This window comes from Polyergus mexicanus, unplaced genomic scaffold (genome assembly GCF_030449975.1).
Source record: "Polyergus mexicanus isolate NDT 795.1 unplaced genomic scaffold, iyPolMexi1.0 SCAF_11, whole genome shotgun sequence".
In the NCBI taxonomy this organism is placed as follows: domain Eukaryota; kingdom Metazoa; phylum Arthropoda; class Insecta; order Hymenoptera; family Formicidae; genus Polyergus; species Polyergus mexicanus.
Window position 1 is genome coordinate 10,097,519 of NW_027223331.1, and position 14,098 is coordinate 10,111,616.

The 14,098-nt window shown below is 41.6% G+C and overlaps 1 protein-coding gene across 5 annotated transcripts in view; it reads left to right on the plus strand.

Moving 5' to 3' along the window:
* The window catches only part of Lar (tyrosine-protein phosphatase Lar), a 374,983-nt gene that overhangs the window by 244,610 nt on the left and 116,275 nt on the right, over window positions 1–14,098 (plus strand). For 4 of the 5 annotated variants that reach the window (XM_070304372.1, XM_070304376.1, XM_070304377.1 and 1 more), the window contains exons 5-6: window positions 1,632–1,670; window positions 13,733–13,864. In XM_070304372.1, coding sequence (XP_070160473.1) covers window positions 1,632–1,670; window positions 13,733–13,864 — 171 coding nt within the window. The remainder of the gene's footprint in view (window positions 1–1,631; window positions 1,671–13,732; window positions 13,865–14,098) is intronic. The other variant, XM_070304374.1, reaches the window with a different exon arrangement.

Genomic DNA, 14,098 nt, shown 5'->3' on the forward strand with positions numbered 1-14,098 from the left:
GCACAGTCTCGCCAAATTAATATTCCGCTCTATTCGGGGGAATCTTCGACGATGAGATCATGCGACATATCGTCGCCGAGCTCCGCAAACAAGACGGAATAACAGCGGTTAGTTTAACGCGCGCACCAAAATCGCGACGTATCTCAAAACGCATCCGCTTGTTTGCTGTGAGAAGCTTCACGCACGAAGGAACCTATTCGCTTTATCACGACGGCGACACTGTATATAGATTACGTATCTTGGAATATTATTATATCGCACGTGTGACAGGCTTAATCGAAGAGAAGCACAAAAGCTTTCTAACACAACAAATAGATTTTTCAATTAAAAACAGTTGTCTCTATCAATAATGAGAGTAAGATTATTTATTATTTAGTAAATGAATTAGGATAATATCGAATTTTTATAAATATTGATTATGCTGCCTAATATTATTTTAATTAATTATTGTTAATATTTTTTAATACGTAGAGTACAGAATAAAAATCAATGTAAAAATAATATGTTATATTTAGTTCGCTCTAGAGGTTTTCCTAATAATATAATAAGTATTGAGATCTCTTCCATATCTCTATTTCAAAAATAAGATGTTTGGTCTCCAAACATATTTATAGAATAATAAATAATAATGATGAAAATGTCCTGTGATAAGATAATAGTATATAATAATATTAGTCACAAAATAGAAATGAATCACCCGATTCTCTTCTCGTATAATTTTAGCAAGACGTTATAATCTTCTATCAATTTCTCGCGCAGCGCGGACACTTTGAATTTTAAAGCGCGTCATTAGCGATTCATTTATTCTCGCTCGAACAGAAGGGAACGAGACCATACAAGAATGAATACTAAATATCGAGTATAAAAATATCGTGATCGCCATCGACGACGGCGACTCGTTATATTCCGCGAACGGAAATGCATGCGCGCGGCAATATCTCGCGCTTTCACGCTTTTCCGACAGAGAGCTTTCACGACAGCTGCCAACCAAGTCGCTCACAAACCACCAAATATCCCTAACCACCCCGCCTCCTCCTCCTCCTCCTCCTCCTCCTCCTCCTCCCTTTCGTGCTCCTAAGGGTTCGTGCCATGCCCCGATGCTTTTATACACACGCGAATATTCCAGTCGGTGAAGATCGACTGGATCTCTCGAGAGCGCGACTGTATTATCGAGGGATGCGAGTTGCGTGTCGATGGTATGCCTTCGTGGCTCCGAAGACGACGTAGTACGGCGATGAAATTCGAGAGCGATATCGGAAGCTTCACGTATATTCCCACCCCTATTGTGAACTTGATCGGGATATAAATACTCGCGAGAAATATGTAGCGCGCTACTTTTGGTATTATTTACCTAATTTACGTAAAAACTTTAGGATTCTGCGTAGACGATAAGATTTGCATTGTATGCCTCATCGCGAATTAGAATGAGTCGAATGAGAATAATTAGACGAATAAAAAATTATTCGTTCGATGCTTTATATTTCGACAAGAAACGATGCCATGGTGTTTGTATTTCATTTATGCGCGAAATTAATTGCAAGGTGTATGAATGCACGGCACGTGCCGTGTCTGCGCTCGCGAGACATTGCCGGGACGTTTACGTACGACTTGACTCAACGAGCTTCTTTCAGGAAACATCAGCGACTCGCAATACATCACGTACATGACAAGTAAGTACAAACGATGCATGGGGGTGGCGAGCGCGGGGGAGCGGTCCGATGTTATCCGTGCGGCTAACATCTAGGTCGTCGCTCGCGTTCGCGCACACATAAACTAACGAGTAACGAACGTGGACCCGTGTACGCGGCTCGTTGGCAAAAATACACTCTCCGTGCACGATGAGGGAACAACGGGGTCAGAAAAGAAGCGGACCTCGCGCGCGCACGTAACATCGATCAGGCTCAGGATCGCGTTTCGAGACACGCGCTCATACGGGCTCGTAAATCGGCCTGTTTTCGAGCACGAACTACTCAATTTCGGTGAGAATCGCCGGTATCTAAATTTCAAATCCGCTAATGTGTATTTTTGCCCGGTCCCGCGACCGTTCCGCGCTCTCTCTCTTTCTTTCTCTTTCTCTTTCTCTTTTTCTCTTTTTCTTTTTTTCTCTCCTTATCGTTCTCTCTACCTTTCTATCTGTCTCCCTTTTCCTGTTATCGGCCAGCTTTTCCTGGACGCTTTGAATTTCAAATTCTGTGCGACCGCTACGTCGACCACCGCGGCAACAACCTGACTTTCGAGTGTTTCCACCCGCTTATGCGCTGTCATTTGTTTCCGTCGCCCTCCGACCTGGTATATACGTACAGACACACCGTCATCTACGGCACGGTATCTCTGGCGTCCCGCACTTTTATTTATGGCGCCACCCGGTATGTATCAGAATTGATTCCGTGATTTATTCCGCAGACGATAGCGCGGGGGTCCGCTATATAATACGACGCGCGAAGGCGAATTTCGTAGACTTCGTTTCGGATCATCTTTCGCTTCGACGTTGCGTGCGACCAAACGATTATGCGTTATAATTTCTCGCGTCTACTTTACGGGGCGAGTCTACTATATTCGCGCGTTCTCTCCTTCCAACCCACTCGCGTAATAATAGCCGAGTGACATAACGGCGCACGCGTAACGAGAAGCGAGAGCGAGAGCGAGATACCGTCTCTTTTCCGAAGAAAAATAACACACTCGAGCATTACGCTAATGCGTCGCTTTAACGGCAATGTAACTCCGACGTTATCGTCGACTAATCTTCTGCCAGCAATGTCTTTTAACGGTTCTTGCCGCTCTTCTTAATGCACGAGACTTTGCACCTAATTGCACGCTACGGCTCGACGATCGCGAAAGTTACTCTCCGCGTTGCTCGCGCGAGCAACGACGGGAGCAAGAAAGTCCTCCCGGCAGGGGAAAGGGACGACAGGGGGCACGACCCTCGGCTAATTGAAGCGCAATTAACCGCGTTAAAACGCCAAGTGCTGATTAGGGCGCTACGTCTACCATCTACGTCGCCCCGTGCTCGTCGCAGAGGAGCGACCTACTAATCTATGCGCATACGTGACGCGGTGGTTCTTGCGTAAATCGAAAGTCGTCCTTGCCCTCTCATCGCTCGACAAGAGTGCACTCGACCGCCGAAATTCATCGAAGCGTTACCCTTCATCTTATTCGATCCTTGACGCCGTTAAGGGCACCGTTTATGAGTTTCTAAACGACAGCGGGTTAAAGAAACGGGAATGGTTCAATGGCGAGAATATATTATTTTACGTAGAATCACAAATGACACTCTTTTCAATAAATAGCGCACAGTGTCCGATAAATATTGACAATTTAAAAGCAAAGTTGGATATTTTAATTTTTGATGGTGTCATGATTGGCTATCGAGTAAATAAAATATGTACAATAGAATGATAGAAAAGTAACATGTGAAGTAATATGAAAGAAGAATTAATGAGATGAAGATTTAAAAGTACATGTAATACTTTTTTTTTTAATTGAGTTATATTTTATTATATACATATATTATATCGAATATAGGAGCGGAAGATTTATAGGACAGAAGCTAACGTTATTGATGTTAAGATTAAAATTCGCATTTATTTTTTATTTGATTATAAAATAGACGTTCTAAGATAGAATGATAAAAATATTTAGATCGAGTCACTCATAAATATTTCTTATAGAAAATTGATAAAATTATTAACGAAAGTTAATTTTCGCGTTTCAATATGATATGTAATATTCAATATGAACAACTGACAAAAGAAAGGAAATCCCATTTCGGCTTGTTATAAATGTATTATTTCGAGATTAGATAATTGAAGAACGACCGCGATTGCGCGCGACGCGATTTCGTGAATATTCACAAGTCTGTCGAATCGAGGAGACTATCCCGCTGGTACCTCGATTGTTCTCCCCGGGCGTCGCAAGAAGCATCGTCGTCGTCGTCGTCGTCGGGACACTTGGAGAAACGCGAGCGCGGCTAAGAAACGTTAATTGCGCCGAAGACGTCGAGACGCTATCACGAGAACAGCCGCGGTGGCGTCGTCGCCAGCACCGCGATTTTACAATGGACCAAAGATGTGGTGGCGGTGAGTCGCGTTTGGTTGGTCGGATTTGCTGACGTCGGATCCGGTGCTGCGGGGCGATGGGGGAGTGTACCTACCTACTTATTTAGAATATTGCCGGCATACATTTGCATAAATTCAGCGCAGGCTCGTCGCCATTCGCGTCGCACGACCACACCAACCTCCAGACTTACATATCTCATAGCGGAGACGCTCTTACGACGAGGGTGAATAGTCGCTCGACGCATGGGGATTCTGCTCTTCTCTCTCTCTCTCTCTCTCTCTCTTTCTCGTCTCTGTCCGACACCGTAGCCGCCATCAGCGTTTCGCCGCTCGTAAAGAAATCCCTTGTGATGTTGGCTGAAAGCCTCCTCCTTCCCGAGAATCGGCGCGAGAGGGAAAAAATAAAAATTCAAGGCGCGTCTCCGTGTCACGCGTTATAGACGTATCTTGGATGCGCGGGCGTGTATTATCGCGCGCGGTAGAGAGAAAGATTAAAGTATCCCGGCGAACGTGCTCGGTAACCGATTATCCATCCTCGATGGATGCGAACGCGCGCATCTCCTGCCATCCCCCTCCCGACACGTCACGGAAAGCGCGCACGAGAGACAGGGTAGGTGGCGAGGTGTATAAATGAAAAAGAAACGACGTGAGACATGGCGCGACGAGAGAACCGATGGGACAGACTCCACGGTAATATCTATATTACGTGAGCGAGAAGCGCAGGTATATACAATATATATATATATATATATATATATATATATATATATATATATATATATGTATGCGGGAATTACGCGAGCGCCGATGGGAACGCGGATGTACGCGCGCGGCCCGTTCGCGCCGCAGGCTCCGTATACATATTCAAATTGAATTATACGCGCTACCAGACGCGTTGATTCGAAATCATTCGACGGCTTGGCATCTCCAAAACAAGCTAGTATCGCACCCCTCCGCACCCGTCAGCCGCCCATTAGCTACCCCGTGTGAGTTTCTACTCTATAGGGCTGTCGTCCTCTCCATTTCTGACTAATGGAAATTCTCGGCGAGAAGTTGGTTAAACGCATTCGCTTTGCATACGCATCGAAGCGCCTATTGCTGTATCATCTCATGCAATTTGCCCAAGCGATACTTGGATGCAAACATCGTTTTTGTTGAATTTGAAAGTCGTGCATTCGCTATATTTACAATTTGTCGAATTTCGTTTGGTCGGCGATAACAAAATGTAATTATACGATATCGGAATCACAGAGATCGAAATTTGAATCTTTGTTTGGAAACGCAAAAAGGACCTTAAAAAAAAAAGAGAGAGAGAGAGAGCATACATCGTGCAGAAAAAAAATCTGCAATAAAATGCAATAGTAAACGATTATTCGAGTTGTCGGTGATAAAATCGCACAGGTGTTCAAAAAGAACGTTTCGTAGGAGCATATGTCAAAGCTTGCGCGACTGTATTCATTTCTTCCTGGCGAAAGGAGCGAGTGAATAAATTAAGAAGGCACCTGGCGCCTGACGCGGGAAGAGTAACGAATCTTCCGTCGTGTCTTTTCGTGTCGTCGTGGAAATTATTCTTCCCCCCCCCTTCCCCCCCCCATCCCCGTTACTTGGCGCGCCTTTCCGCCATCGTTGTTTATCTCATTAAAGGAACGTGGAAAACGGATAATCCCCGGTTGACAAATCGCGCCTGGCGTCGACGAAGTCGGTTCTACGTTCCTTTCTTTCAGGAACGTAACTTTATCGCTGGCGGAAAGAACGAACGGAAGTGTCGGGCGGAAAGGGGTTTTAGAGTGCCCACGACACCAGGCGATGGATAGGAGAGTAACCCCCGTGCCCCGGTGTCGCTGGGCGGATAGGAAGCTCCGCTGTAATGGACGCTTTAATTCCATAGGAGAATAAATTGCAATTTTTCCGACCGTGCGACGTCCGCCGTGGAACCGCGAGAGCGGTCGACCCTTTGTTAGCTGTACAAGCCGTGTGAAAAAAAAATATCGTGATTCAATTTCAAGAGTTATACGCCGTCCTATATTAAAATCTTGAAACGATCAGTTGACGGAATGATATTTAGCGACTGGTGAAATATTCGAGGTCTAGGGAAAGGAACGTGTACGTAATTTTCTTGTATGTGATTTAACGTTAATTTAATTAAAAGCGATGAAAATATTCTCAAACGTGTTTTTTAAATTCGCGAAAATATATCTGGCGCACATTTTTTTACACGACAAAAATATTTTAGTCGAGCTAGTTTCAAATTGTATGATAAGAAAAAAGATCAGACTATTCTTATAAGAGAGTTTTATACAAATTTAGATATTCTATTTAAAGGTATTCTATGTCGATTTTATACTTATAGATGATTAATGTACGAATAAATAAAATGTCGCGCTTTTGTATTTCTTAAATTACATTTATTGAACATCTATTTTTGGATCGTTCCAACTCAATCGGGAATTGTTTAATTATGGAACTTTGATTCGCTCCCTATTGTATATTTGATCTTTTTCGTTACGCGAATTATGTCTCATACAAATTTCGATTGACACGAATAAGACGTTTATCCTAAAATACGAATTGGAAAGTATAAATGGAGCGACTGTAAAAAAAACATCGACGTCATATTTTTACTTCGTTTTATATAAATTTCTGTTCAATTACATTCGCTTCGTTCAATGTTCGTGTAAATAAATGCGCATATTTTCTCCTATTATACCAACGAAAACGGCGGAAAATTTTCAATATTTTAATCCGACCAGATTCCACTCAACCTTGTTAACACATTATATTCGAATAACGAGACACAAACTCGATCTTACGCCGCGCTCGATCTACCTATCTCTGTCAGGTTTGAAACGTGTACACGTCAGCACGCAGAAGAGCACCGCGTACGTGGATGGAAACCCATTTAAATTAAATTAATATTTGCCGCGCGGCCAAACGCGAAGGGAAGTAACACCGATCGTACGCATGGTCGGGCAGAGAGAACGCGAGGATTTCGATACCAAAACGCGAATAAGGCTGGCGCAATTATTTATGATAAACCTATACGCATTCGCGTATGTGCATTTGCCTATCGAACGCATCGTCATCCCGTACCTTTCCCCCCCCCCCCTCTACGACCGTCTCGCCTTTGTACGTCGCTCTTCATCCCGCGAACATCATCGTTGGCTGATGCGACCACATCGCACGTATGTGTACAGGTATATATAAATGGCCGCGTTTACAATCAACGCCAGAGTGAGCCAGAGTAAAAGCGAGATGGCATCGGCGCGACGACCCTGCATCGCAAATTGCACACACGGCGTATCGACCCGACGGACACGGACGGACGAAATTTCGAGCGACTCGCCGTGGAATCCCCGCGTCCTCTTTCGAATTCGGTCCTAGTACCGGCGAGCCTGAAATGACTCTCGATCCGTAATTACCGCCCCGCTTCGTTTCCATAAATGAGCCCTGTGTACGCCGCGCCGCGTTTACGTGTTATTTAGGGGCCCGGGCGTATATATCAGAATTCGTTTAAATGCATCCCGTATTCGTTTCGCGATTCACCGCCATCAAAACTCGACAGCCCGCGGGAAACGCGTTAATGTAATTGCCGCGTATTTTCAGTAATATTTCTATAGCGCGTGAGTCTTCGCTCGGAAAATCACGGCTTTAGTACGTCGTATTTCGATATTAATTAGCGATAGTACATACCGTTCATTCGGGGATTTATCACGTGACGAAATTCATTGAAGCATTATCAGTACAATTCATCAGTCGAGCAACCGCTGCTCTATAATCTCTTTGATAACCGATGATTCTACGAATAAATTAATTACCACGGATGGCTCACGCAGAATTTTCTTTTTCTTTCCTTCTTTCTTCTTTTTTTTTTTTATTTTTTTTACAATGTCGCGAAGCATCCTTCTCGAGCGCGCTAGCCTCGAATCGATTTTATAATACGTTCGGTAGTCAGTAACGGGTAATGTTATTCAAATCACATGCAGATTGCACCGTTATCGGCTACTTTTTCAATTACGACGTGGCGGGCTATAAAATGTAATGCCGACACCGAGGGCGAAACTTTTTCTCCAAGTTATCTGAGCCCGTGCCGAATAGCTATAAACTTTAAGTATGAGATATTGCCCTTGTGCATTTTTATACGGATCGCGATCGATTCGCGCCAAGTCGCGATTACGAGACGCGACGCTGTATCAAATAAGATTCGTGTCGAATGTCGAATAACCGCGAGCCGGCACAGCCTACATATTCGGTAAATAGATATTCCAAAACATGTTTCTCACAGCTCGATCGTATCTATATCCTCCATTACGCTAAACTTTAATTTGCAAAATAACTTTATTGTACGACGAGAAATATTTATCCGCGTATATTGCGCATAGAATTTTATTAGCGCAGATAACTTTTCGACGATACGCAAGAATCCTCTTGAAAGAGTCTACGTTTTATGCTACTATTTTCATTCGCCACTAAAGCATCTCCCCCTCACTCGCGGAATGCTCCCTCATTTCCTCTCTTTCTCTCTAAAAGTGGTCCGACGTTCATTTCGCGAGATGCAACGGCGGCGTGCCTCGCTTTTCGCAATCTAATTTTCACCAGCGTTTAATCTTTGTGTACACTCGCCGGCTCGCGTGCAACCCAGCCGAGCGAGTCTCTCAGGAAAGGATAGAGAGTGGCGGGCACGTGTAAGCTTTTTCAATATTTTTCGTGCCATGCTATTATTCCCGCCTTGACAACGCGCCTCTACATCTCTCTCGCATACTTTTCTTTTATCGTTTCCGTCGAAATCACATTCATCGGCTTCTACCGCGTTTTTCTTTTTTATCGTCTCACTGAAAATGATTTATTCGCGGAAAGTAAATAGAATGGGAATGAAACAATTTTGAATAGATAAATGTCAGCGGCTAAAGCAAATTGTTCTCCAAATATTCGCCGCATTTTCGTACGCGCGGTCCAATTGATTATAGCAAAAATATATTGCGAAATTTATTCTTCGCCACAATTGTTCCGAAATTCATAAACATTATGTCCCGTTACATGAACGACATATATTTTCAACTAACAGTCACATATGATAAATCAATTATTGGAATATAATAGATTAATAGCCGTCTCTCCTAGATATAACTGTGGTCGGTGAATGTACGTGCGGTCCATCAGCTTAATTTTGATCTATTCAAATAGAAATTAGTTTGGCATTAATAATTATTGCACTTGTAAAGACACACTTTATACAATCATAGATATACAGGATGGGGCATTTATATTGAGACACTTAAATATCTAAAAAATAAAGCAAGAAGGAAATGTTTCGGACAAAAGTTGTTCGGTTCTAAGGGGGTCATAAGATAGTTGCCATTAATTTGATCTTGGATAGGGGCGCTTCGGAGATTTCAATATCAATCTTGTTTTATTTTCTTTACACCAATTGATGTCGCTCATTTTTTGACCTTAAAATATTAAGGTAACATTATCGCAAAATAAATAATTTTACGACATATTTCATAGTTTATGTAAAATTATGTCGAAGTAAAGTAATAAGAAATAAAGTATAAAATATCTCGTAAACTATTAAACTTTTGGCCATCGTACCCCTATAACTTTTTATGCAGAATATTGCAAGGAATCGATTTATGTAAAAAGATTGGGGTGTTTCCATTTAAAAAAAAAAAACAAGATTGACATTGAACTCTCCGAAGCGCCTCCACCCAAGGCCAAATTAATGGCACCATCTTATGACCCCCTTAGAACCGAACAACTTTTGTCCGAAACATTTCTTTCTATCTTGCTTTATTTTTTAGATATTTAGGTGTCTCAATATAAATGCCCCACCCTGTATATATATATATATATATATATATATATATAAAATTTATTTTTACTTAGAGTGCAGAGACAGTGTGGAAAGATGATTCAAATGTCATTATCAGATTTTATTATGAGAATTATTATAGCGCAAGAGCTAATAATTGCGATCCCGAAAAACGAAGCAAAATGGATACAGCTGTAAATGACACGAACAATTAAATTGAACACATTGCTCATTGGCATTGTTATATCTCCCGCAAGCTTTACCTACATCGCGTTTTGAATTATTGACTAGAGTCGAGATTGTGTATTCGTAGTAGAGATGATCTTTCTTCGTCAACGACCCCTTTCCTATCTCTACTCTCTACCTCTCTATGTTTCTCCGTTCATCGACTTTTAATGGGATCGAACAATCGGTCACTTTTAGCGGCGGAAGATCGAAAACTGTTGCAGTTGGGAAATGGATTTGGTACCGCGTCGAAATTTATCTGGCATCGCTCTTCCATAACAGAAGTTTTCGAAATTCTGATCGGTCGGAAACGACATTTCGTATGATGCGTATTGTACATTTTTATTGATTTATGCATAATTAAAGTTTTCATAATAATCCCGATAATACTCCACGGCAAATGCTTTTAAATATAATTATGTTCTATAAAGACAAGAATAAACGAAAAATGAAATTAACGTAGCTTTTCGACCTGCGTTATCACGAGTTATAATTCTATTTATATTTATCGAAATCTTTTCAATTATGATATAACCATTGCGTTATCTATACGTATGTAGATAAACACATTTGCGTGACGTGTGAAAGTTATATCACAGTTATATTATATAGGCTCACGAGATAAAATCGCAGCGAATTATATAAAAAAGCACGGCGGTGCATAGCGAAAGCAGTAAGTCGCGGTCTTGTGCGTATATATACGTATTTCATGCGTACGCAGCGACCATGGTTAACTAATGGACCTGTTACGAGCAATTCCGGTAAAACGACAATTGCGTACGGCGGTACAATGCGTTCGTATAAGAGTAATTCCGAATGAGCAATTCGATCAAAAATTCCTACGTTTCGCGCTCGTGCGCGTTGGTAGAATAATATTTAGCTTAAATTGCGTTCAACCGAAACACGCGTCGTACGTGCGTGAAGCGGTGGCATTCAAACTGCATTTGCAGGAGATTAGAGTAATCGTATCTCTTGACTGTAATATCGTCGAGTCTCTTTTCTGCAAATTTAATTTTTCATCGCGAGAACTATCGCTCACTTCTCAGCTACATCTTGTCTCCGTTTTCTTCGCAAAATAAGTTTTATCTGCTTTTATAAAATCAGCTTATATACTTACTTTAGGAAATTGCTTTGCTGTTAATTTATGATTTTATAATATAATTTATGTATTACTTAATATTTATTTTTATAATTGTATGTAGAGGGAGAGAGAAAGAGAGAGCGAGAGAGAATCACAGAAAATCTATATTTTTATAACTTAAAACTTTATATAAATGTCCATGATGCAGTCAGTTCATTAATTTCGTTGAAAGTGAAAAACCTGCACGGATCAAAGACATTTTAAAAATACTTGCTACGAGTTGCGAGATATCGCATCAACATTTATCGCAATAAACCGCTGTTCTTCTCCGATACATTCTTCTTTTAATGGCCGATAAAGAGTGCCAACTTGATGATATGAAATTTTATGATAGGATAGTCAGCGTTTTAAAAACGCTGCAATAAAATGTCACGCGAGCCGCGAAATTCCGCAAACTCTTCTAGAGTGGTTGCGTTTCGGATTAAAAAGTTTTTTACTACGTGCGATACGCCCCGACGTCGTAAAAGTATGTCTAATGATCTAGAAAGAGGGAGATGCCGCGCCGTAGCAAGTAGTAGAAGAAGTCGAGTTTATCGCGTACCGGGACACCCCGTAAACGTTCGTCGGACAGACATTTTTCGGTCGTCAAACGATCGTATAAACGCTAACATTAGCCCGGCAGCGCCGAGATAAACATTCTTTTAGCATCCCTCAGCTGGAAAATCACATTTTGTTATTATCCATTAGTCTCGTCGTGGGATAGGCGATAAAATCGTTTCGGTACATCGAAACAATCAGGAACCGACGTTTGGCAATGTTTGACTATAAAAAGATAAGACTGAAAATTCTCGCTATCGAATGCCGCCACTTGTCCATCCTCTCGCGAAGGGTACGCTTATTTTTATTCAAACTCTCAATTTGCAGAAAGAATGCTCATAAACGACGATTTCTCCTCCTCGTATAGTCGGCACGATCGCGAAATTCCGAGATCAATTTAGTACGGCGATGGTGGTCCCACTCCAGATAGCGCAACTCCAGGCATCGTTTCTTTCCCAGGGCGATTCTCTTTTACGTTTCTCTCTCTCTCTCTCTCTCTCTCTCTCTTTCTTTCTCTTCCTCTTTCTCTCCGGAGGACACACGACATCGGAGCGAAGCCGTGGCGCAGGTCTGACAAAGGAGCGCGTCACATCCATCCATCTTGCACCGGCCGTCTCTTTATTCCCGGGGTTAAAAGCGTAGCAGCGGAGGTAGTTTGAACTTTCTGCTGTATTAAATCCACTAATTTCGGTCACCGACTTCTGGCCCAGTGCATTCGTGCAGCCGCCGCCGCGTCGTGCGATCGATGACGGGAGAGATACGTCGCTTTTACCCGACGAATAATAAATTTCGCGAATGCAATCAGATGATAATTTTTAACGTTAATTTATAGAAGGCTGCGAGCGCCCGCTCAGGAACCCGATACAATTATCGGCAACGTTATACTCGGCGTTTTAATTCTTTTACGCGCGAATTTCTCGCTCTAAAATCGGAGATTCTACTTTTTTCGATGCGATGATCAAGCCTTAACCATTTTTGCACATCAAGATTTTTTCCGGCTACCGCATAAAGCTCCGACACTCGACGCACGCGATGCGTCATCCCTTTACATTTTACCTAAAATCTACGAAAGTCATTTTAAATGATGGAAAGTAGACTAATGACCCGAATTGCGAGAAGACTAATTACCTTAGCGGAACCGACCTAGAAAGAAAATATCTGCGTAACCGAGGTCTGCAATTTTCCTTTGCAAATTAACGTTTTCCATTCCGGCCGCGAGCAAGGCGAGCGTAACTGTGAACTTTTTACTTAAATTTTAATACGAGAAACGCTAAAACGCATAATATTCATGAACGACGAAAGGTTTATATGATTTTCTGCTGCTTTGCGATTCTTTATTACAAAATCACATGATTTTCGGTGCAAATAAACGATATGATTTTTAGTTATATGTAAATATAATTTCACATTTTTTGCTTGTTAGCTTTTCAAGTAAATATTAATATTTTATATCATTTTACCTTGCTGTTAATATAGTTCCGTATAAATATCTCTTTCTTATAAATTTAATAACTCTTCATTATGCACACAAAGTGAAATTGAAGATTTTATATAAAAAAAAAAAATCTGCAAAAGGAAAAAAATGTTATTTATTTAAAATAATTTTTTTTTTTTTTTTTAAGTAAGCTATATATAATGTGTCTAAAACATTTTATTATGAAAAATTGGAAGTAATTATGAAAACTACATACATTTACATACATCTAATAAAAAATAAATTTTGAATTAATAAATACTAACTAAAAAGAGACACTCGCAGCCCTTTTCATATCCAATCCTCTAATGATGGAAAGCAAAAAAAAAATTATTTTTCCCACGAAATACGCGATGAAGCGACAAAGTCTCAAAATACATCTCAAAAAACAACCTTGCCCGCGTGTCCATTATACGATATAGGGACAAACGATAATTTTATTGTGAGCCGAGTGTAATTAAAGAATATCCCGTGTGATCTTTTGTTCGCAGGTCCACCGACGATTCTGGTGAAGCCGCAGTCGCAGCAGGTGAAGGCAGGCGGAATAGCGAGTTTCTACTGCACTGCGGAAGGAGCACCGCCGCCGCAGATACACTGGCGAAAGAACGGCAAGAAAATTTCACGTAAGTCCGTATTTTCGCGTAATTCTCTCTTTCTTTCTCTCTCCATTCCCGGTTCGCATCGTTCGCGAAGCGCGTCGCCAAGGGTGCGCTTTTTGGCGCTCGTATTTATAACCCGCGCGTATTCGGGATGCGAAACATGGGCACCGCGGTGAAAATGAACGGGATAAAAATTCTATCGAAATTAAAAACTTTTCTAACCCAGATTCTCCCGTTTTCTCGTCCATCCCGTTTTAC